This window comes from Temnothorax longispinosus, chromosome 9, assembly GCF_030848805.1.
Source record: "Temnothorax longispinosus isolate EJ_2023e chromosome 9, Tlon_JGU_v1, whole genome shotgun sequence".
Classification (NCBI taxonomy): Eukaryota; Metazoa; Arthropoda; class Insecta; order Hymenoptera; family Formicidae; genus Temnothorax; species Temnothorax longispinosus.
The window spans coordinates 13,104,104-13,129,639 of NC_092366.1; the positions used below are offsets into that span (position 1 = coordinate 13,104,104).

The window sequence follows — 25,536 nt, forward strand, 5'->3', positions numbered from 1 at the left end:
AGCGATGCGGCGCCTAGTGGCGTCGATGCAAAGTAGCCATTTTATGGTACACATTTAATGAATGAGTTTTTTTATTCCACTGAACACGTTCATTGGAAGAATGAACTTTTTCATTGGTTTAATTAAATGTTACATCAAGGTATGATACACTTGAGTACAGTATATTAATGAACAGTGATTTGTTATATTAATGAATCCAATTATTTGTTAATGAAAAATATTCAATGTCATATCATATTATCAACTAAAAGTTCATTGTATCAATGAATTTCAAGTCAATGAACTTCATTCGTTGATACTACGAACAATATTTTTTTCAGTGGATATCAAAAATAAAAGTCCCGGAACATACTTCCGCGGACCTACATATATATATAAAATATATATATATATATATAAAACCTCTTATTTTTTACAAATATACATATGTGTGTATTTATATTCGTATTATATAGAGAATCGCTATAACATTAAATGTAATAATAGTTATAATATAGAACTATTGTCTCCTATTCTTGAAATTTATTAAATATGTATTGATTAAATACGTATTTATTATATTTAATGTTATTCTTGCAATTCTCTATGTTAAGTGGATATAAATACACATATATATCGTATATATACATATATGTATATAACATTAACATGTTTTTTAAATCATGTTTATCTGCAATAATTAAATTATTTATATTAAACCAATTATTATTTTTAAAATAAAAAATTTACCTGACAATGTGATTATTCCTTATCCACTAATTATTAATTTTCAAATAAGTAATAATTTATGTATTAAAAACACATGAAGAATATAAAACGATGCGTGAAACTGGAAACTACTGGAACAGATTCGGGTCTGGACTAGTTATTTATTGGTTCGGATTCCTTGACTGCTTGAACAGATCGACTAAGAAAAAGTTTATTATAATGGACCATTTTCCCGAAAATATTACATACATGGATCCAACTTGTATCAAACCTATGAATATTAATACGTGATTATAATCGATATAATTGTATATATTTATTTTTGTACAGTTATCTTCAAGAAATGACAAGAAATGATACATTTAATATTTGTAAATAGATTTCTGTTAGAGGATCTGATCATGGATTAATATTTTAATACTGTTTCTGATTGTTATCGGAATGAATTAAAGTATGGTTTTGTATTTTCATATTGTAATTATTATATTCAAGTCATTAAACTATTCATGTATTTTTATTTTCCCTCCAAATATTTGCGAAAACTTAACTATTTAGTAGAGCTACATAATCGAGTAAATGAATTAAATATTATCACATAACTGAATGAATTAAAATCACAGTCCTTAAAAATACAATGTAGCTACAAATAATATATATATATATATATATATATATGTATATTATTATAAAATAATATATATATATATATATATATATATATATAATAATCAGCTGTTTTATAATGAATCAATTGTACGATGAAACAAAGTTATTTATCCGGTTATAATATTTACAGTCCTTGAATCTGAATCCTTTAAACAAAATTGGACAATTCGTTGAATCTAAGATCAGATTTTAGCTTTCTTCCTATTTTTATCCGACACTGTATACTTGTCGTAACTTTTCGTTGGATCAAAAGGTTTCCATCTACTCGCTGGAAAAATGTGTTTGTTCCTCTCGTACCATGATCTAATGAAAAAAATAAAAAAATAACATAAAAGAGAATTATACAAAGTATTCTTTTAATAATAAATACCTAAGTAAAACTTTTCCAACATGTGATTCCTCGGTTTCGACAGAAGCATCGTGCATAATACGAATATCATCGTGAACGTCAAATGTGAACAGAGGCCTGCTCTTTCCTCGTGCCTAATCGCAATATTACATACATTACATACGTTCTCCGGTCCTTATACTAAAGAAAATCGATTTTCTTAAGATTTTCTTGAAACTGTGAATATACGTTAATTTAGGTGTGCTTTATGCGTGGTATAAATTTCAGTACCTCTTCCGGGATAAAAAATAAAGATACTGAGCCTCAAAGTTTCAACTTTTACTAATGAAAAAGATTTCCAGGCCAAACGGTAAAAGATACGAGGTTGGCCAAAAGGACCAAAGTTGCTCCTCTTGTCGAGTTCTATAAGGAAAAAATGCCAAAACTAAAAAAAATTAAATTTTAAATTTTTTTTTGAAACTTTGAGGCTCAGTATCTTTATTTTTTATCCCGGAAGAGACACTGAAATTTATACCACGCATAAAGCACACCTAAATTAACGTATATTCACAGTTTCAAGAAAATCCTAAGAAAATCGATTTTCTCTAGTATAAGAACCGGAGAACGTCCTTAAAATAACATGCCAACATTGTGATATTGCTTCATAAGTTTTATCATTTAGTATATTTACCTTAGTTACGATAAAATCAGTTACAGTTGCAGTAAAACGTATAATGGTGCGGTAATATAAGATTCTTCTTGACATACATTAACTGATCTGCCATTACTGTTTTAAGCTCGCTGAATTCACGCCTCAGAACTTCTAAACATCTCTGAAGAACCTAATAGATAGAATTACCTGTATGTGAAAATTTAATTTATGCAGCAGAACATTATATATCATGCCAATGTTACTCCAAAAGTGACACTGGAGTACTTTAATAACTTAAACGTTCTCTAAACCACTGACAAGGGAACCTCGCGAAGTGGAAAATTCTGATTTTAATGAAACTTTCCACACATGTAGGGGGAGTAAAAAGATGAATTTAGATATTTTTTGTAGCGGCCCAAAAACGGTTTTAAGGGGTGAAACCACTCCTCATATGTAGAGCGGTTTTTTGCTTTTCTCGATATATTTCGAAAAGTATTCGAGATATAAAAAAATGTTTCAAATAAAAGTTTTATGGTAAAATCTCCTCTATTTAACAACATTAATATAATATTTTTTAAAAATAATTTTTTAAACAAAAATTTTTTTTTCAAAATTTTATTAATGTGGTTAAATAGAGATGTTTTTACCATAAAACTTTTATTTGAAACATTTTTTTATATCTCGAATACTTTTCGAAATATATCGAGAAAAGCAAAAAACCGCTCTACATATGAGGAGTGGTTTCACCCCTTAAAACCGTTTTTGGGCCGCTACAAAATTCTAAATTCATCTTTTTACTCCCCCTACATGTGTGTAAAGTTTCATTAAAATCAGAATTTTCCACTTCGCGAGGTTCCCTTGTGAGACATTCACCTTTCTTCATTATAACACTCCGACGATGGTCAGATCCATCCCAATAACTGAATGTGATCTCAATTTCTTCTTTTTTCAGCTTTTTAGTCTATTCTTGTCTCAATTCTTCCCTAAGTTTATTTTCTTCCTCGTCCCTTTCCCTACTGGCAAAAAACATGTATCTACATCTGGATTTTTCTAAATCTTCTTAATCGCAGGGCCATCAGATTGCACATTTTCTGACTGCGGGGATTTTTCGGCATTGTCTTCGTCAGAAGACATCTCAGCTTCATCTTCGTCTTCGTCCAGATTAAAAGACAAAGCTTGAATCTGTCTCTTCTGTTTGTTCTTTATTTCTGTCTGCTTCGCCGCTAGTGCTCTTTCCTTTTCCTGCTCTTTTTCACGTTCCTTCTATCAAAGCATAAAATACACGTACAAAAATACAAATTATGAGATAATCAGGATCATAAGAAGATTGTAAGGAATTACTTGTGGGTATCGGGATTTGTGAATGTTCGCTCAATTTAACGCCGGATTTTCTCTTGCATTCTGCGTGACCGACGGTACATACACATTTCGTGGCACCGTCGTTTTCCGAATAAGATTGGTGCAGCCAATCCCGAGATATGATAAAAATTAATGCAAATAAAAAAATTAAATAACTTTTAAACCAGTAAGAGAATTGTGCTGAAATTTTACACAGATACTTAGACTTAATAATAGAACAATCTGTGAAAATTTTAGATTTTTGGTAATGCTTTGAGATATGACACATACATCCTTAATATGTGAATTTAACAACTTATTTATTCTCTACTCAAAAAGAATAAATACCGGGTCAAAAAATAACATCACAGGAAGATTTGGTCAATTATTTTCCGAAAGCGACTTTCGATATTGATTAATTGATTAATATTTAACTCCCCCCCTCCGGGAAAGACGAGTTCTACGTCAAAACTACACACTCTATAGCACTCTCCTGAAAATTCTACCCCTATTTCATATACTTGTGGCAAAAATTCAGTCCAATAGTTTTTAAGTTAAAAACGTTCAAACATACATTTCTCGGGTGATGTATGTTTGAACGTTTTTAACTTAAAAACTATTGGACCGAATTTGTATTAAAACCACATAAAATAGGGGTAGAATTTTCCGGGGAGTGCTATAGGGTGTATAGTTTTTCGTTATCTATTTTCTGAAAACCGATTTCTTTAAAATTTTAAATTATTTTCTAAGATCTTATTCTAAAACTTTACACAATGTAAGCTAAAATTCAAATGACATTTTTTCAAAATTCCATTTATTTAAAAGCCATTTTTTAGCTTAATCTTGACGGATGACTAATATCAATTTATAAATAAATGCGTTATATATGATCATACGCAGTTACGACCGCACGCTGATATTACTTCGAATAACGATTATAAGATACGGAAGATACTTAAGAGCTAATAAAAGACGAATTATGATCTAGAAGATATTGATTACTACAAGAACCTTGTTACAAAAATCGATTTGTTACGTATTCTTTGAATGTCAAAGAGGGGACTTGTGTGACGATTCAACCGCTCGGCGAGTCCGACTGGTCAATATTTCACTTCTTAACGCCCTGTTAAATCTTCGAGAGCAACCGCAGCGAGAGCCAAAACTTATGCAAATATAGTTGCGCCGAAATCGCAGCGGGACGAGACTTTTAACGAGCAAAAACGCAACGGACGATCGATCTCGCAATAAATCCGAGGACCTGCAACGATGGCATGTAACGAGTACTGTTAGGCATCAGGATTATTCGTCACGTGGAGCACGACATTTGTGCCGGTAGACCGAGTTTTTTTAAGCTTCTTTGCTCGTTATGAGAATAACTTTTTTGTCACCCAGGATAAATCAGTTAGTTTTATTGTGATGCAAGGCTGAACAGATTAAAGAAACAAATTCCAATTTTATTTTATATTGTATTTAAATGCCCGCTTGTTATATTATATAACTATTTATATAGAGATGAATTGTTGTTATATAGAAATAATTTTATTTTCGCCATGCTTTAGCAAAAATTTAATTAAAATAAAGTACAATGTAACAATCACATTATTTTTATATTTACAAAAACTTTAGGAGTACAGAAATAATCCCCCTTCTAATTTTTAAACATGAAAATAATGTAATTATTAAAGCAAAAGAAATTTTATAATTGCAGTTAGTACTTAAGTAAAATTTTTTTCTTAATCCAAAAATAATATTTTTACGCAATTTTATTATCTCCTTAAGTTCGAGACATTTAAACATTTATAAAGACATAATTATAATAACAATTGCCAGACACAATAAATACTAGAAAATTACTACTACTAAAAAAGATACAGCGACGTAATCATCATAGAGAAGGAGTCGTTCGAAGAGCATATGTTATTATCAATTAATATAATTCATTCACTCGACGGCGGTGGCCTTCGACCTGTAATAACACGTTGATGTCAAGTACGACATGGTCAATAGCAAGCTACATTTATCGTCGTCGTTAAGGGACACGCCGCGCGCGGGCATTTATTTCACTCTGTTTTGCCTATTAAAATGGTTGTTGCGTTCGGCGCGCATCAACCCTTTGCATATCGAGACAAACTGCCTCGTACGCGGGACGAGAAGGTGAAAGAGGGGACGCGCGGGGTGAGAAGGTCATAAAATAAACGTCAAGTCTAAACGCGCCGTAAAACACTCGCGAACGCGGCACCCGTGGGTGCTGGCTACACGCGCGTATCTCCTCTCTTTCTCTCTCACCTCACAAGCCCTTAGCCGGCATTCTGCGATTCGCACCGTCGAGAGTTTACGATGATCGCTGTTTATTCTTCCCGTGGGGTAATTGAAGAAACGGACGCGCGATGCGTCGCATCGCGACGCCTCGCGCAAAACGGATCTCTGGAAATTGAACGCGAGACCAAAGAGAAAAGCGTTTCTCGTAACCGGAGCTATATTCCATAGTCGGATATTTACGGCGACAGTTACGTATTCATCGGGACGTGATCGGGGATCCTCACGTCCCGCGAGGACTCGTAATACGGCGATGTCGCGGCGAGTTCGTCAAATAAATCGATCGCGATAGCGTACAATTCCCTCTATAGAAAATGACCTCTCGTCAAATCGGTGAATTACCTATATACCTTTGAATACCATTCTACGTACCAAGTATGCACTAAGTTCTCGGCATTATTGAAAATTTAATTCCTCGAACATGTGATATTTTATTCGTATATACTTACCGTCACGTTACCTTTACAACGATAATTCTACGCAGAATAAGAAATTTCTGAATCAAATGATGTTTATCGAACGATAATGCAAGTTATTCTAATTTTAGTGCTACAAAAAATTCTTCGCTTATTAGCAGCATTTTCATAGATCGTAAGTTATTATAAAATCGTCTTTTAATATACAACATCTGTGGAAACAGATGTAGGGGAGACCGGGGCTAGTTGGTACACGGGGCAAGTTGGTACACGGTACTTATTATAAAAGTGACAAAAGATAATATTGCATAAAAAATATAGTATTTCCGCAAAAACATTGCGATAATGTTTCAATTAGTTATTTTAGGCTAAGTAGCGTATTTTTACAAACAGAAAATATTTTTAGTTTTGTATAGCTAAAAGTAAAATAAATTAGTGATGTATTAAATATTATATTTATAAATCTGGTCGTCATATCATAATTCTAACTGTGTCTTTAAAATCTTTACTTTAAACGTAGCAACTTCCAGTTATGTTAATGTCTTAAAACATTTTTTTGTTTAAACAATAATCAAAATATCTAAATATGACAGGTCGGAGCTGGTTGTGACGGGTAGGTTATTACTGTTTTTCTACTTATAATTTCGACCAACTCCGTCGATGTAACACATAACCTCGGTATAACCAGCGGCAGATATTTTAATCTTATGTGAGATTTCACCATTAACATCTCTTATTACGTAGGTATCAGAACCAGTCAATACAGAACATTAGTTAAATTATATCTATATTATAATTTTACACTCAACAATGTAAATGAATATAACACATATCGTTACATGTTGTTATTTCTTTTTATTAAATATATTATACTTTGAAAACTGGATCTTTCATAACTTAATCCAGGACTGTAACAACTTACCCCGTATATGGGGCTGGTTGTTACAAATATCGTCACCTTATAATTGTTATTAGTGCAACAAAATTAATTATATACTATTCAGTTAAAAAAATAATTTTTGTGTTGTATAAGCATGCGGCTATTGAAAAATTCTTTTGCGGCTTGTATTCCATTTATTAGTTACGTGTAAAAAAAAATCTTTAAAAAAAGTGTACAACTAGCGGTCTCCCCTAATAAAAATTGGTTTAGCCAACATTTTATAAATAAATCATAGAATTTTATCCCAGATGTCCAAAGATTGAAAAAAGAGGCAATAAATTCTGACATTTATATGCATTATATACTTACGCCCGATTGTTATATACTTAGCTAAAAATAACCGCTACTTTTGCTAAGATTTACGTAGGATTATTTATTAATGAACAGAACTGCCATCCACTATTCACCGACAATCTACATAAGCTACCGATACATTGTCAATAGCAATTTATTCACCATCGCCATCGATTTCGCAGGCAGTGGCAAACCACGACACTCGTACGTTAATAATTTACACGTGATAATTTACTTATCCCTCATTCATTGATGTTTCTATGGATACTATATTTATCTACGAAACGATTTATAACCATAATCCACGCAAATTAACAATAAAAGAAAATTGGATTGGAAAATGCTGTCGCGTTTTACATTCGAATCAAATGTAACATGCTTCTTGCTAATTGCCACTTAATATATATTTTGAATAAAACATGACCGAAACTCCTACATGCTATATATTTTATAGAACTCGTGAAAAATAGAAAATATAAATGTACAAGAAGATATTGCGTTTCCAAAACTTTTTCAAGCCATATTTTATGATTAAATTAACTCATGTATTTTTTTTCTTTTGTAGAAAAATCGAATCGCAATATTTCGTCTTTTTACAGTTTTTTAGAATGCAAAACTTTGAATTTTTAAATAAACTTCTATATTCGTAACTTCAACACAATCAGAATTGTGCGGAATACAAAACGACATTTAACCGTAGGATATAAAGTTCGCAGTCGGCACGCCATTAATCAGTTTAAATTTACTTTTCAAGTTTGCGAACTACGTTACTAAAGTTGTAATGTTCGTTCCGAAGTGGATGCGGAGCCATTGCGATATTTCGTGAGAAACGGAAGCGACATGCCACAGTGCGATCCTGCTGCGCAAAAAAGCGGGAGACAATGAATGGGTTCTTAAAACGGAGCAGTCGGGAGCGCGCGTAATGATATCTTGATATTCCCTTGCACATAATGATATCTTGATACCTCCCTTCCGTTTGATATCTTTACCGCTTGCGTTCCTTGTCGTATCAACCTGACGCAATTTCTGCACGGTTGGTTGGAATGGAGTAACCACATCGAAATAACAACATCGCGTTATTATCTCCTGAAAATTCGCAATCAAGGACTCGACAAATATAAAAGATTTAAATCGCATACTGCAAAATCGTATATTTTTATCAAAGATAAAAATTTTTTTGTTCGAGAAACGTGTCCAACAATTCCTCCCTTGTTTCGGTGAACAAGGGAAAAATTATGTCCTACATATGTACCTACTCAATGACATACATAACTGTACATACCTATATATCTGAGCTATCATTTACGTCTTTGTGTAGTCATCGATCGAATTATGTAGTAAGGTGAGCACCCCGTGACGACAGAATACAGATAGAACGCATTAAAGCGAAACTATCGCGGTGTACATTAAAGTTTATCGCGGGATAGGTAAGATTGCAGTGATTGCATTATAATAAAAAAAAGTTTTTGAATTACTTGATATTTAACAAAGTAATTTGGGAAATAATGTTATTTCTGGGGGCCCCTCAATTTGATAGGTATGTTTGATAGGCACTGAGAAAAAGAATGCCGCAAATCACAATGCGCTACGATGCATAGTTTTCGAGATATCGATTTTTAAATGTAATAATAACAATGTCGAACAGTTGTTTGGTGGAACTTAGCGTTACCCGGAATGTGCCGCGTGGAGGCGTTCACCGTGCATTCCAACACATAGGACAAGAAAAAGACAAATACAGGACAGAACTAAGATTAAGACAGACATATAAGACGTGGACATTTAATTTTTGGACATTTTTTAGTTTAAAAATTTTTTGGGGTTTTTGGTTTTATTTGTCAATATTTACACTATTTATAAATCTACATTGTACATGTAGATTTTTTTCTAAGGTGGGGGGGGGGGACACAGGAGCTCGTAAAGCACGCCACGAACCCATGTGGCACTTCATTTCGCGTGGAAAGTGTATGCGTGGAAGCAGTAGGTTCCGCTCCTCTGCGGGGGGCTCCACTACTGTTAAACTAGACACATAGTGTGCCTTGCAAAGTACATGCGTGAACTTTCTACGCGTGGTAAATTACAAAAACCCATGTAATACAACAAAATATTGCTATTATTACATTTAAAAATCGATATCTCGAAAACTATGCATCGTAGCGCATTGTGATTTGCGGCATTCTTTTTCTCAGTGAAAGATCTATCAAACACACCTATCAAATTGAAGAGCCCCGGAAATAACATTATCCCCTTTTTTACATGTTAGACAAATTTAGATCTTTTTTTACTATTTTTCAAGATTCTCAAGGTAACAAGATTACAAATAATATTTATATATCATTCAAATTCAATAGTTTCTGAATAAATTAGATGAGATAATAATACTCATCAAATTATTATATAAGTATTATACAGAAGAAATGATATGATTTCAGGATTTCTATACAAATATTTGAGCAGATTCGCACGGTTTATTCAATATTATTAAATAAAATTATTAAATCATTAATTAACAGCATTCAATTAATAATTAGAGCATATCGGTAAAATTAAAAATTTTCCTAAATTAAAACCTGAGATAGCATCCATGTGAACGCAAAGTTTCATCGGGCAATTTCTCACATTTCTAAAATTTATCACCGGTACTTGCTCTATGAATTCCGAACGACAAGCATTGCACTAGGCACCACCGTTGCAAATTCCATCCCATCATTCTTCCGATCTCGTGCTGCTTGCCATCGTCTCGCTGCTTGTCGGGCGTTATCCGTTAGTGCGATTATTCATAGAGCATGAATAATGGAAGACTCATCGGCGGAATTGCAGATAACTGTCCTTAGTTTCGAGAGGAGATCAAGACGGTATTCGCATACAACTCGATTCTCGTGCCGACAACTGTAACGACAGGAGCGATGACGAATCTGCCGGAGATCACAGCATCGTAACCGTCGACGGAACGAGATTGCTTCGCGTGCCAATTCGTAAATCTATATCACGACAAAATCTGTGTGTCTAGCTATCGGCAAGAAAATTATTACGAAGACTGTTATCGTGCGACACGCGGTGATTTGACCTACCGGTAAATAATTGAGCTAGACTCGCACGATATATAAGCGCGGTATATCTCGAAGTGCTTCCTACATCTTAAACCTCGCATACGCTTTCCTTCACCTTGCTATACCTATATCATCAATTACACGGGACGAAGTGAAACTCACTCCACGGAATCTCGCGTGCGAATATGGCGGGATTATGCATCTCTTCACGGAATACGCTGTGGGGGGAATAATTTAATAATGATTTCCCGAAATGGAAAAAGACGGAAGAGTCTCAGTGCGCTGAAATGTTAATAAGTAGCGATAGACTCAATTTCATTACCTTTCATAATATCAATTTTCTCTCATCGTATTGTGTGTCGCACAATAAGAATATTAAAGTTTGAATAATAAAATTAATAAGTTCAAATTATAATTGGAGATAAGATTTATATATCTATATATATAAGTACCAGACGTCTGTCTGTCTGTCTGTCTGTCTGACCGCGAACTACTCATTTGTTAGTGAACCAAATTTTTATCAAGGGTACATGAAATAGGGGTAGAATTTCCCGGGGAGTGCCATAAAGTGTATAGTTTTTCTCTATATATATAAGTACCGTCGTCTGTGTGTATGTATGTATGTATGCTGTCTGACCGCGAACTACTCATTCGTTAGTGGACCGAAATTTTATTAAAAATATATGAAATAGGGGTAGAATTTCCCGGGGAGTGCCATAAAGTGTATAATTTTTTGTTACCAATTTTCTAAAAACCGGTTTTTTTAATTTTTCTAATTTTTTGGGATATAACTGACAGAATCTCAAAGTATTGTACATGAGACGGGGGTAGAATTTTCCGGGGAGTGCTATAAAGTGTATAATTTTTCGTTGCCGATCTTTTTGGAAGCCGGTACCGAAATTTTTCCAATTTTTCGGGAATTAAATGACCGAATCTCAAAGAATTGTATATGAAGTAGGTGTAGAATTTTTAGGGGAATGCCATAAAGTGTATAATTTTTCGTTACCGATCTTTGAGGAAATCGGTATTAGAAATTTTTCCAATCTTTCGGAAATTAATTGACCGAATCTCAAAGAATTGTATATGAACTAGAGGTAGAATTTTCTGGGGAGTGCTATAAAATGTATTATTTTTCGTTACCGATCTTTTTGGAAACCGGTTCAAAAATTTTTCCAATTTTTCGGGAAATAATTGACCGAATCTGAAAGAATTACATGAAATAGAAAGAACTAAAGAATGTAGTATCGATATTTAACGATATTAATATTTTGATTGTAGAGATTACAAAAATTGTAATTATAAATATTAATTAATTAATTGAGTTTTATTTAATCTTGCAAAACGTATATATAGTTCGTGGGTGTAAAAAAAATTTACTTTCAATAATATTTATATTTATTAAATAAATGTATATCTAAATATATATATAAATATAAAATAATATAATTAATAGTAAATAAATGTAATTGTTCGCGAAATCGCTGATTAATCCCGGCGATGGAAGCGGGATGAGAAGGACGCGCGTGGAAGGTATTAACTAAATATTCACTTTATTTTTGTGTAACTCAGACCACAGTCTGAGCCGTCTTTAATGCATCTTTAATGCGTCAAAATTGATACAATCTGACCTGAGAGTGATGAGCGGTGAACAAAGTGAGATGTATATAGAGTCCGTGTACATGAGAGGCAATTATATTAATTGCCGTCCTCTTCGATAAATCGCCCGTGAGCCGGTGAGACACGTGGCGGTCGGCACTCGCGCACATGTGAGCCTGAGTCGTCGTGTTGATGTACCCGAGTAGAGCTGGATGAGCGGTCGCTTTACATGTTAATGCAGTATCTCGGCAGCTGTTGTAATCACTGTGGTGGGCACTTCAATGTGTAGTCACAATCGAAAATGCACAGAGCACACGTCGTGCGTCTGATCACTGCGCGGCCATTTGTACGACTCTGAATATCGCGAGGAAGACGTTGGCGAGGTTGGCGATGAGCGCGCCCGTGCGTGCGCAAGCTGCCGCGGTGATCGGGAGTCGATACCCGATCGATGCTGCCATCTGATCGGACGGCGCAACGTTAACGGAATCTCGAACATTCCGCCCGCCATCAGCAACCTTGTTGATGATTCCTTACTCTTGATCCTTCATCCGGTTGAAATGGGTAATATGGCAAGCTTGGCACTTGGCCGAGTGAGTGTCGTGGTGGCCGTCTTGAGGGTAACCACCCTGGTAAGTCCATCCTTGCCGGGGTGCAGGTCCGTTACTCTGGCGAGTGGCCACTTGCACGGTGGAGAGCGTTCGTCGGTGAGCAGCACGATGGAACCCATCTTGATGTTGTTGTTAGGATGATGCCACTTGGATATCGCCTGCTGGCGTTGCAGATAATGAGCCGACCATTGTGCCCAAAAATGTTGAACATGCTGCTGAATGAGCTGCCACCGAGATAGTCGTGAGGTTCCTAGGTCATCAGAGATGGCTCGGGTATGGTAGTGATTGGAATGACCTGGTGTGAGCGCTGAGACGTCTTCAGGGTCGTCACTCAACGGTTCTAAAAGCCGCGAGTTGAGAATGGCCTCAATTTGCGTAAGCAACGTTGTGAGTTCTTCCGTCGTGAGTAGAGTCTCCCCGATAGTCCGTCTCAGATGAAACTTCAGACTTTACTATCGCCTCCCACTTGCCCCCCACGTGTAGAGCGCCTGGTGGGTTGAACTCCCATCCTGTGTCATTAAGTTGTAAAACTTTAGCAATCCGTGATGTTCTTGAGAGCCCTGGATGAACATTTTCTTGAGCGCGGCGTCTGCTCCAATGAATGTTGTCCCGCAGTCCGAATACATGGTCTGAGCAATTCTCCTTCTAGCTGAGAATCTTCGGAAGGCTGCTATGAATCCTTCTGATGAGTAGTCACTGACTACTTCGAGGTGAATTGCGGAGGTGGAGAAGCAGACGAACACAGATCCATCCCTTGTATGTTTTTGCACCTCGTCCCTTCCATGTCTTGATAGTGAGCGGTTTGGCATAGTCGACTTCTTGATGAGCAAACGGACGTGACGGCGTAACCCGAGAGAGTAGTTGGCCCATCAGTTGATGAGCACGGATCCCCCTCTGCCGAGCACACACGACACACCAAAAAATACAAGACTTCACCGGAGCCCGTCCACCGATGATCCAGTAATTTTGCCTGACATGAGCCAATGTCAGCGGTGTTCCTCCAGTCAGGGTGCGCAAATGAGCGTGAGCGATGATTAAGGTTGAGAAGCGTGAGTGGCGAGGTAAAATCGCCTGATGTTTGTTGTCTTGATCCAATGTTGGTTGATTGAGACGGCCGCCAACTCGGATGAGTCCTTGGGCGTCTATGTACGCAGTCAATCGACTGAATGCGTGAGCAGTTGGTGATCTCGAGTTGGCCGTGAGTATCTTGATCTCGTACGTGAAGTATGCCGCTTGAGTAGCCTTGATCCAGAAAAATCTGGCCTTCTCCAAAGCAGAGTGCGAGTCCAACGACCCGTCCCAGAACCCTCTCAAGAGAGCGATAAACCTGAAACAGAGAGCTGTTATTTTCAATAATTTATTGAAGGTTGAGTACTTGAATATGAGATCCCAATGATAGTTCGGCTGAGATGCAGCTGCATATAGAGCAATGCCAGGACGAGCCTCATGACCGTTCAATTCGTCCGGAAGCGCGGGTTGAGATGGCCATGCTTCAGGTGTGAGAATCCACGGTGGTCCCGTCCACCATAATGAGTGGCTTTGAAGTTGAGCAGTAGTTAATTCTCGTGATGCGCAGTCAGCTGGGTTGGACATACCTAGTACGTATTTCCAATGTGCGTTCGCAGTGAGCTCTTGAATTTAAGAAACTCGATTTCTCACGAAATCCTTCCAGCGCGATGCATGAGATTTGATCCACGTGAGTGTCACAACAGAGTCCGTCCACAGGTGAGTTGCTGTAACGTTCAACTTCGAGGTGGCTTGAACGTATGGCATGAGTCTTGAGAGCAGCAATGCTGCGGTGAGTTCAAGTCTCGGGATGGTGAGCCGTTTGAGCGGTGCTACCTTTGTTTTGGAGCACACCAATGAAATCGTGGCGCCATTAGAGCCGTGGACGGTGATAAATACGACTGCAGCCATTGCCAGTTGAGAAGTATCAGAAAAGCCGTGAGATTCCACTGACGAGGTACTCCATGTGATTTGAGAGGTGCTACCTTAGTTGTACCACCGAGGTATTGAGAGCTTGATCAAGCTTGTGAGTTCTTTTTTGATAATGAGCCACCGTGATGAGAGCTGGGATGGCAGTGGTTCATCCCATTGGAGCTTCATGTAGCCAAAACTCCTGCAAGAGCATCTTCGCCTTGATCACCACTGGTGATACAAAGCCCAATGGATCGAGTATCTGAGCCACTTCAGACCAAGCGAGGCGTTTGGTGAGATGATCGGTGTGCGACGAGATCCTTGTTGAGAATGTGAATGAATCTTCTTGAGGAAGCCATCGTAATCTGAGTCTTTTGGTTACGCAATCGTCAAATGTAATTTGTGAGCCCTGGTCTTTCTCTGCTTGAACCGCAGTGAGTACGTCTTGATGAGTCGCGTGCCACCTTGCTAATGGGAGGCCGCCCGCCATGCACAAGTCCGTTGAGCAGTATTGACTACCTGCTGAACGGTGTCGTCGCCTCCAGAATTGTCATCAACATATCGACCGTTGTTAGATGATATGGCACTTCATTGAGTTGTTCATCTATCCAGTGAGTCCGTTGTAACTTTCAGTCATCTTCATGCACGTTGATCTGCCTATACCCTTTGGTGATGTCAGTGGCAACTAAGTGCCGAACTTGTCGAATCCAGAGCAAGACATCGGTGATGTCGAAATGCAGTTTTGCTCCTGTGTGCATGAGATCATTAAGTGAGCGGCTGGATGTAGATGCACTCGAGCTATTAAATACCACACGTAATTTGGTGGTTGCACTGTCTGGTTTGAGCACTCCTTAATGGGGCAAATCTTGTGTGAGCTGACTGGAAACGGGTGAAGCCTTCTTCATGTGATTGAGCTCTCGATAGAGTATCATAAACTGATGATACAGACGTCGATAGTTGTCATCTCGTGAGAGTCTTCCTTGTAAACCTTTCAAATATCGATGCGCAGTGAGATACGAACCGCCAAGAGTATCAAGTGATGATTTCAAACAGTACTCTTGAAATGTTCTTCACATCTTTGCTCGTCAGGAGTAAGATCAAGATTGTTGCTTGCAGGCACTTCTTCTTGTGTCCAGATTTCGCCAGCAAGTCGTCAAGAGCATCTTCTCCCTCTTGAACGGAGGCATGATGTACGGTGGCAATTGCCGATGATGATGAATTAACAGGTCCGAGAACGAGCTATCCAAAAATTGAGAGCTGTGCAATTGGCATCAATGTATCTCGTTTGATGATGTTGGGCTCAATGATCTGTCCATATGAGTCAGCTCCAATGATGATATCCACTGGCCGTGGTGTCAGAAAATCTAGATCAGCCAAGGTTAACTTGGTGAGATGTGGCCATTCCTGGGGTGCCGCGTTGAATGATGGCAGGATGTTCGCTGACGCTTGCAGAACGTGAGCTTGAATAATGACGTCTGATCTTGAGTGAAGTGAGCGGAGCTTAAGCAATGCAACTCCTCGAGTTTGCGTTGCCTGTCCGCCACCAATTCCAGTGATGAGAATGACGGAATGATGACGAGTGATGTTGAGCTGGCGAACGAGAGATTCTGAAACAAAGGTAAGTTCTGAACCTGAATCAATGAGAGGCCATACGCATTGAGTATGAACAGATGAGCTGATCTGAGCCAGGGCCGTAGCTAGTAATGTTGAGTGTAATGAGCGGGCCAAAGATAAGTGAGCGACGATTGCACCATCTTCCTATTGAGCTGACGCAGCTGAGCTGGTGATCGGCTTCGCTGATGAGTTCGACTGATGAGCCTCATGCAGCATCGTGTCGGTTGGTGCACTTCTTGCACCCCCGTGAGCCTTTACATGAGCGGCCGTTGTGGCTGCCGAGGCATTTGAACCAAAGCCTCCGTGGTATGACTAATTTTTGTCGATTGCCTGTTGAAAGATTCCTAAATTACGTACACATCACAATGAAGTGAGTGCCGTTGCAACAATCGCACGGGTAAATTAGATGCTGCCGTGCGGGCCGGTTGAGCTGCCACATGCTGAGCTGTCAACGTGCGCTTTGCTGTTGAATGAGCGCCGACGGCTGTGAGGCTTCAAGATATGCATGCTCCTTGAGAAACGCCTTGTTCGCCTCTTCGAGATGCATTAAGATTTGGATGACCTCCTCTAACGGCATGTCCTCTGCACAAGTTGGCAGCGTGTCGCCAATATTCCGCACCGTTTTAAGAACGACGTATAAATGACGGAACTGCACAACTTATATCAGTTGTATCGTGGAGTCCACACTTTTATAATAAAATGTGACACACTTTTGGATTGATGTCAACGTTAATGTAACCTCATTTTTGAAGACTGATAATAATTAAATAAACAAAACATACATATATATATAACGCATGTATTTTATAACAAAACTCGTTTCTTAATTAATTATCAACCAGTCTGAAATCTGGCAACCAGTACTGGCGCAGTACTGAGCCGATAGTAAATCCTATACTGGGGCAGTACAAGTAGACAACGGCTGGGCCAGTACTGTCTGCCAGTATTGGACCGGAGTTATCATCCATGGTTGCACCAGTATTGTTTCGGTACGGTTACCAGTACTGTGCCAGTCTACCAACTCTGGGAAACAGTAATGGCTTAGTACTGGGCCGGTCATAAAATCCCATATGGGAGGTCGCTTGTGACAACGTGCCCCGGTCATCAAATGTAATTGCATGCAAAATGTTATCCAAACTGTATTCAACGTAAATATCAATATATTATAGTGCGCTGCAATGTAAAAAAGTAAAATCCTTCACAGAAACATTTATTTTATTTCAAAAAAGTACAAAAAGCACGAAGTTTTCGTTTTAATCTAAATACAAGAATTCCACTCGAATGCGCAACTTATTGATACACATTTTTTTTTTTATAATCATGTCGGTGATTAAACATAAAATCTTTTTACTCGTTATCGTCATCCGAAGATTCGCAATAAATTCCCATCAAATTCGTGCCCCGAGGGCATTTTTTTACTTCAAACAGCCTCATGGCCGACACGTTTGAGATATTCATAAGGTTAGATATTGCACGCGGTAGGTAAAAGTACATACTTTAAGATAATATAAAAGTCTATTCTGAAAAAACATAAGCTTCATGTCCAGTACGTTGAATATTAGACAATAAAATTTTACTTACAGTCGCAAAAAACTTTCAAGTTGATTTTACGTCAACACGGCTGGAGCAATCTCAACACTGTAAACCAAAGATGGGCATACACTAACACGTTTTGGGAATGACGGGTACTGCTCTCTGGTTATTAGTTTTTTAAATAAAGCCGATGTGACAACGTGCCCCGTGTGACAACGTGCCCCGGTCTACCCTATTGATTTTCTTAAAACTGGTGTTAAAAATTATTTAATTTTTCTGTCCGCGAAATATGTATTAACATTTTTTGACGTAGAACTACGTCTTTCCCGGAGGGTGAGAGGTAATTTCGGGTGCACGACTGCAACGTTTTCTTGTATATAAATAAGAGATGACTAAAATTTGAAATTTTTTTTTAAGTCTGTGGGATTTAGAAACAGCGTGGTTTTATATAAATTTTGAATTTTACATTATGTTATTTAGAAGATAGGCGCTTTAATATATACAAAAGCTAATTAATTAAATTTAATAGAAAAATACCCAGCTTATAATACCAGTAAGATGCCAATTATCCCGACAAGATAAAGAATATATTTTTATATATTTTTTCTTGATTACGTAAGCTTTTTCATTTTTTAAAAAAGAAAAATATCTCGAGATATTAAACAAATTAATACAAACAATATAAATATAATAAAAATAAATTTTTATGAAATCAAGAATTTTTTTTTACACATATGTATGTGTTTTTACGTATTAATCATCAAAAAGAATCAGTTTATTAGAACAAGTATTGTTAGAATAATTGATTTTTTTACTGTGATATTTATAATGACATTCGATTAATTAAGAAAACAGATTATTCGTGGAATAACGAAGGTTAGCTTATAAATAGAGAACGTTAGAAGGGTATTCTGTTATAGGAAAAAGAGCAAGACTATCCAATGAAACTGTAACATGTGATAAAATACGCTGAATGATTGAGACTGCATTCCGAGATCGAGAAATGCGCAATGCATCAGTTTTCAAATGGTAATAAATAACTAAACAAGAATTTTATTAATTTTGTTTTCAATAGACGGGAAAGGTAGAAGAATGTGCACAGAGGAGAATTTATTCCATGCCGATTAAGACTTCCTTGGAATCGACACTTCAGATATATATCGTTATTTACAGCGTACCGTAAAACACTCTTAGCTTTCCGCTACTTATAATATGTAACCAGCGTTAAAGCGTTTACTAATATAGGTGCGATGTATTTCAGGATAAGATACAGTAATATCTTAACTTCCTTCTTATGATATAATCCGCGAGTCCGTTTGTGAAATATTTGAAATTTTTTATTATTATTATTTCAGTTTAAAGTAATTATCATTGAACTATTGAATTATTGAAAAGTAAGTCTAAATTATTGTAGGTTTAGATTAAAATTATTGCAGCGTATGTGCGTAAGCTATAAAAAATACTTTATTGAAAACAAAGAGATTGCAAATTTTCTTTTCGAATAATTTGTCTCACATGACATTCGATTCTAGGCTTTTTATTGTTAGTCCGACTTATCTTCCTCATCACAAATTCAAACGAACGATTTCATATAAAAAAGAGGCGTCATTCGCGCAACTGCTGCCAGGAACGCAACGGTTACCGAAATCGTTGCGAGACAGACGCACTATTAAAGAGTGATATATCACTGCCAACGTAAACTAACACGGGGAGGAAGGTCCTATAATTCACGAAGAGACCAAGAAGGCCGGTCTGAATACCACGCTGATGGGCGAAATTGTCGCCAATTTCATTCGCGCTCCCGGCCTCGGGGAAGTCGGAAGGGCTCTCTTGTCCGAGATTTTTTTTCCCTGAGACTCCTCTGAATGCGAGGACATAAATCACGCGTCTTCGGCACGTGTCCTTGGAAGTGGTGTGAGAAACGTTAGGTAACTGTGATGAGAATACTATTATTATGTGAAATATATAATTATATGTAATTGAAAAAATTTTTAAAACGTTCTGATGGTGAAATAAATAGTTGCTCTCTAAAAAAGCCTAAGTTCATTTTCGAGTACATTGTTATATTAGGTAGATAACCACAGACGTACGCTTGGACAAAGGCTAAGCAAGGTAATTTGCGACAAGAAAACTCGCGATTATCGATTCTCCTCTCTCAGTGGCATGCAATTTGTCGAGCATTATACTGGAGCGATACCTCTGTCATATATTGTAATTGTCATGATCGCAACAGCTGAACTAACGCTTCGCAAATACGTCAGAACGCGCGGTAGAGTGGCGTGTTTGTAATAAGATGACTTTGGGCTTGGCAGATTTGCCAGCTCGCAAGTACCATGGGAAACAAGCCATCGCCAATTTTATTACTCGCGCCGTATTACATAAACGCCACAAACGCCATCCGTCAGCTCTGCTCGAATAGCTCGAGGTGTGAGTTTTTCGTTTCGGTGCGTCGAAGCGATTACATCTGATTTCGCCTTGCAGCATTGAATTATGAATGCTGAATGTTGCGCCGTTTTATTTGCGAACGTGTTGCCTGGATTCTGGATTCTTGTATCTCTCTATCATGTATCACGATTATATAATCCTGCGAGCGATTCATCTTGCATGGCGTTACTCTGTCAATAGAAAGTCCAAACGAGATCTTAACGAGTACAATATCTTCTAAGATTCAAAAAATAAGTTGAAAATGCAAATGTGAAAATATAAAATCAAATAGCGGAGTAAACGTTACTAACAAGGGAACAGTCAGAACTATCCCTCACCGATTTTTATAGGCCATGTCATAGAGCATAAAAAAATATAGAACCCATATTTTGTTAGCTGTTTATTTCAACAGATTTTTTTATTTTTAGCGAATATCTTCAAAAATATAAAGTAAAAAAATGTTTTATAAAATAGTTTTATGGTATTATATACTTTTTACAATAGTATAATTCATTTTTCGATATTCGCTAAAAATAAAAAAAGTCTGTTATTTTCGAGGGATTATTTCAACGCCTAAACATTGAGATAAGCAGCAAAAATATAGGTCTAATATTTTTTTATGCTAAAAAATCCATCAAAATCGATGAGGTATGTACACTTCCGTTTCCTTGTAAGTGTTATTAACTGCATTTTTGCACGTATTATTTTTTAATATGACTTAAATTTAAAGAGAGAAAGAATAATTTTTAATTATTTTTTTTTTATTTTTACTTTTCTTTAAGTTAGATTTATTAATCTAACGACATTTTAGGATTACTGGTTTTAACATAAATTTCTTTCACATAATCATTAAAAATTTCAAAAGGATTTTCGATTAATTGCTTTTCTAATAAACATGATCCAAACGTCCATGTTTATGTCATACTGTTATCCTGTGCAAAATTTGTCATTCTATGGTCATCCTATATCATCGAATGCCCAACGGCATAACGGTTACGTGAAACAGGATCGTAAAGATTTCCGTGGTATCATTACACTCGACAGTGGTGGCTTCATAAACAGATATATAGTTCCGCAGATTGCGAAAAAGGGTTGATGTATTCCGCCAATTATTTCCGCCCTACATGAGAGTAGTCACGCAACACGTGTAATTACGATTTTTATAGATTTTATATTCGTGCGTCATCGAAATCGCGTATTTAAAGCAGTAATAATACATTTAATTGTAATAAAGCGCTTTATTATTCTCTCCCTCTTTTTCTCTCTTTCTCGATTGTTAGATTTTTATTATATTTAAAATACAACTTTTTAAATAGAATTATGATTAAGAGAATTTTATCTTTCTTGAACTTTAGTAATGTTGAGATTATCTTTCCTGGATCTCAGTAGTATCACAGCGAAGAGGAATAACTAGACGACTGTTGACCGTATTGATCACTTTTATTATAGCGAAAGTAACAATAATAGCAAAAGAACTGAGACTTATAAACGGTGTATATGGAATACGTGGCGTTACGTGTAAAGGTGCGATTTCATTGACGCTAGAAACCAGCGGCAGCGTCAAGAAAATGTAGTGGGGGAAAAAGTTCTGTTGAATTTTGCGGTACGCTAAAAAGTTGATACGGTCTGAACTTCTTCCCCCACTACATTTTCTTGACGCTGCCGCTGGTTTCTAGCGTTAATGAAATCGCACCTTTAATAATCTAGATATCGTGATGATTCAACTTGCTCACGTATTTCAAATTACCCCAACTTCCTCTATACTTAAATAAAAACGTTTACGATACGACGCCGCGCGACATCAAGCTACATCAACTTCATCGGCTGCTACGGAACGTGATGATGAGGAAAGTCCGAAGCGGTAAGAATAGGATGACTCCTTCGCTCCTGGCGATTAGACAGACCTGTTCCAAATTATTGCACTTTATATGTACCGTTCGTCTCATTGTCTGAAGTTTCATTGTAAGATTGTAATGTACTAATGATGGGATATATCCCAATCTTCATCATCGTTGGATATATTTGTTTTCCGAAGACTCAATGGTGTCCAATAGATTGGTTATGTATTGTTTTCTTTCTTCTGCACTTAACCTAAAATAATAACATTAACTTTAGCAATAAGTAATATCTAAACATTTTAGCAAATATATTTGCTTGAAAAAAACTGTTTTTTTTTTAATAGTATGTAAATAACATTGTTCACCTTGCAAATTGCACATTCGATAACTCTTTCATCTGAGTATTAAAATTAGTTTTAATCGTAAGGCCGTAAGAAAATAGACCAATCACACTTGATTATTCTTCAAGTGCGAGGAAAATAATCGACTGTGATTGGTCTATTTTCTTACAACCTTACGATTATGACTAAAACTTTGTTACGTGCAATGGCCTTTAACTACATAAAATATGTCTGTTTACATTTTTTGCTGACTCAGCACTGAGAGCAGTGAGAGTTTGCACAGGCCGTACCTGTTTTAAAACTCGTTTTTTCCGCCCGAAACAAAACACAAAAGGCCTTTAGAAAACCCCTAAAATCGATGCCTACTGTTATAAAACAGCTGTTATAAAGAAATTGTTGCAGTGCATATCGAAAACACGCAGTGAGTATCCGGATGCCCATACATTGATGAAAAGGTAAACAATTGTGCATTGTCAGAAGGGTTGTGAATACTTGGGCAAAGTATCTTCCGCTTCTCAGTTTCTGCCCAGGCGTTTTATTTCTTTTTCAATGTTACTCTCAATCATAATACCAAAATATGCATGCAAAGATCAAAGAAATTTAGATTAAACTTTTGCTTAAACAATTGCCGCCTGCTTTTTTTTAACGGAATTCGCTTAGTAGCATAAATTCACTAATATGTATGTCTATATATATCAAAGTTAGAGTCGTTCTGAGGTGTTCCCCTAAAAGTAAATATTTACCGAAGTTTTTTTTAGAAATGTCAAATTATAATACATGGAAAAAGTATGGTTGTTTCATAAATTGGACAGAAGCAAATTTTCTTATTATTATTTTTATAGAAAGCATTATTGATCCACTCTTAAAAAAGGCGTGTTAAGTCGATAGTCGAATTTATTGTTACCTTTTTACCGCGATGCTGATTGGTTATCTCGATTGATTGCCGCGCCGTAGCTTGCTTCATCCCGTGAGGAACTGTCATCGCGGAGTGTGTTTTGACAGTTTGAACGTTAGCGTATTGTCGTGTGAGTATAATAGTGTAACGTAGTAAAAATCAAATAGTAGTTAAAATAAGTTATAATAAAAAGTATAAAATTTAAAAAGCTAAATAACGCGCGCAGCGCGCGTCTGTGAATGGTTGTCATCGAAAAATTTCAGATAAGTTTTAGATAAATTCTATATAATATTTTTATTATAATTTTTAGTATTTTATTATTTTACATAAGATACTTTGTGTTATCTTCTTATTTCAGTTATATTAACGGTTTTCATAAATGTTGCTATAACAATATGTTTTGTGTATGTACAAATGTTTTGTGCACACAACAGTAGTAAAATTACTACTACATAAGGTTATATAAAGATACGTATAAAGAGAGAGAAATATATGCATGGCCGGCAATCTTGAAACCCGATGACGTTTGAGAATATTGAAAAGAGACAGCATATATACGCACGTGTGCGCTCAGTGCAGACAGTGTGTGCAAATTGAAAAGTGTCAAAAAAGAGAAAAAAAGAGATGGAGACAGGGAGAAAAAGTGAGAGGTAAGCCTTAAACTAATAATTAAACTTATATTGTGCGTAACTCATTTACGATGAAGATAATAACGTGTTTGTTCATAATTTTTTTATTCTTTGTGATTAGATATTATTATACAAAGTTAAAAATGATGAACAAAAGGAAAAGAAGAAGACAGAGAAAGAAAGAGAGAAAAAGAGAGAGAGAAAGAGAGGCAGGTAAGCCTTAAAATAAAAATAAAAATAATAATAAAAATAAGAAGTTAAACTTATATTGTGCGTAACTCGTCTACGATAGAGATGATGATATCGTGTTCATTCGTAATTTTTTTATTCTTTACGATTAGATATCGCAAAGTTGAAAATGATGAACAAGAGGAAAAGAAGCAAACAGAAAGAAAGAGAAAAAAGAAAAAGAGGCAGGTAAGCCTTAAAATAATAAATAATTGAACTTATATTATACGTAACACGTCTACGATGAAGATGATGATAGAGCGTTCGTTCGTAATTTTTTCATTCTTTGTGATTAGATATTACAAAGTTAAAAATGATGAACAAGAGAAAAAAAAGGAGACAAAGAAAAAAAGAGAGAAAGATGGAAGAAAAGAGAAGAAAGTAAGTTTTAAAAAAATAATTAAACTTATATTGTGCGTAAGTCGTCGACGATAAAGATGGTGATAGTGATTGTGTTAGTAATTGTGTGTGTTAGTAATTTTTTTGTTCTCTGTAATTAGATATGACAAAGTTGAGGTTGACAAATAAGAAAAAAAGAAGAAAAGTCGAGAGAGACAGAGAGAAAAGAAAATAAGAAGAAGAAGAAGAAGAAAGAGATATTTGATTTGATATATATTTAATATGCCCAAGCATAGGCTGAAGCAAGGGCTGAAGGGCAAAGATACAAAATGGCAAGATAACGACATAAAAATATCTGTAAGAACTAGCATACATAAACAATAATTTTAAGAAAGAGAGAGAGAGAGAGAGAGAGAGAGAGAGAGAGAGAAGCAAGCCTTAAAATAATATTAGACTTATATTATGCATAATTCATCTACGATGAAGATGATGATAGTGTGATATTACAAAGTTAGATTATAGTTAGATATAGTAAATAAGTTAGATATAGTAAAAATGATGAACAAGAGGAGAATAAGTAGACGGAGAAAGAGAAAGATAAGGAGAGAAAAAGAAAAAGAAGGAAACAGAGAAAGAGAAAGAGAGAAGGAGGTAAGCCTTCAAATAATAATTAAACTTATATTATGCGTAACTCGTCGACGATTAATATTGTGATAGCGTGTTTCTTCATAATTTTTTTTCTCCGTGATTAGATGTGTTCAACAAAGTTAAAGATGACGAACAAGAGAGGGAAAAAGTAGAAGACAGACAGAGAGAGGGGAAGAGGGGGGGAGAGAGAGAGAGAGAGAAGTTGAGAATTTACCTTTGTA

At 36.3% G+C, this 25,536-nt stretch overlaps 1 protein-coding gene and 1 long non-coding RNA gene across 2 annotated transcripts; one reads left to right on the forward strand and one right to left on the reverse strand.

Annotated features, from left to right (window-relative positions):
* Window positions 1-903: 903 nt before the first annotated feature.
* On the reverse strand, window positions 904-20,728 carry LOC139819151 (uncharacterized). Its single transcript, XM_071788352.1, has 6 exons — window positions 12,334-20,728; window positions 3,228-3,617; window positions 2,394-2,561; window positions 1,745-1,857; window positions 1,503-1,677; window positions 904-979 (listed from the first exon to the last, which is right to left on the reverse strand). The coding sequence occupies exon 1, from the start codon at window positions 14,500-14,502 to the stop codon at window positions 13,603-13,605; it is 900 nt and encodes a 299-aa protein (XP_071644453.1). The 5' UTR covers window positions 14,503-20,728; the 3' UTR covers window positions 904-979; window positions 1,503-1,677; window positions 1,745-1,857; window positions 2,394-2,561; window positions 3,228-3,617; window positions 12,334-13,602.
* A 2,084-nt stretch (window positions 20,729-22,812) lies between these two features.
* Window positions 22,813-25,097, forward strand: LOC139819384 (uncharacterized). Its single transcript, XR_011733708.1, has 2 exons — window positions 22,813-24,121; window positions 24,222-25,097. It is a non-coding gene; the product is annotated as an uncharacterized lncRNA (long non-coding RNA).
* The last annotated feature ends 439 nt before the right edge of the window (window positions 25,098-25,536 follow it).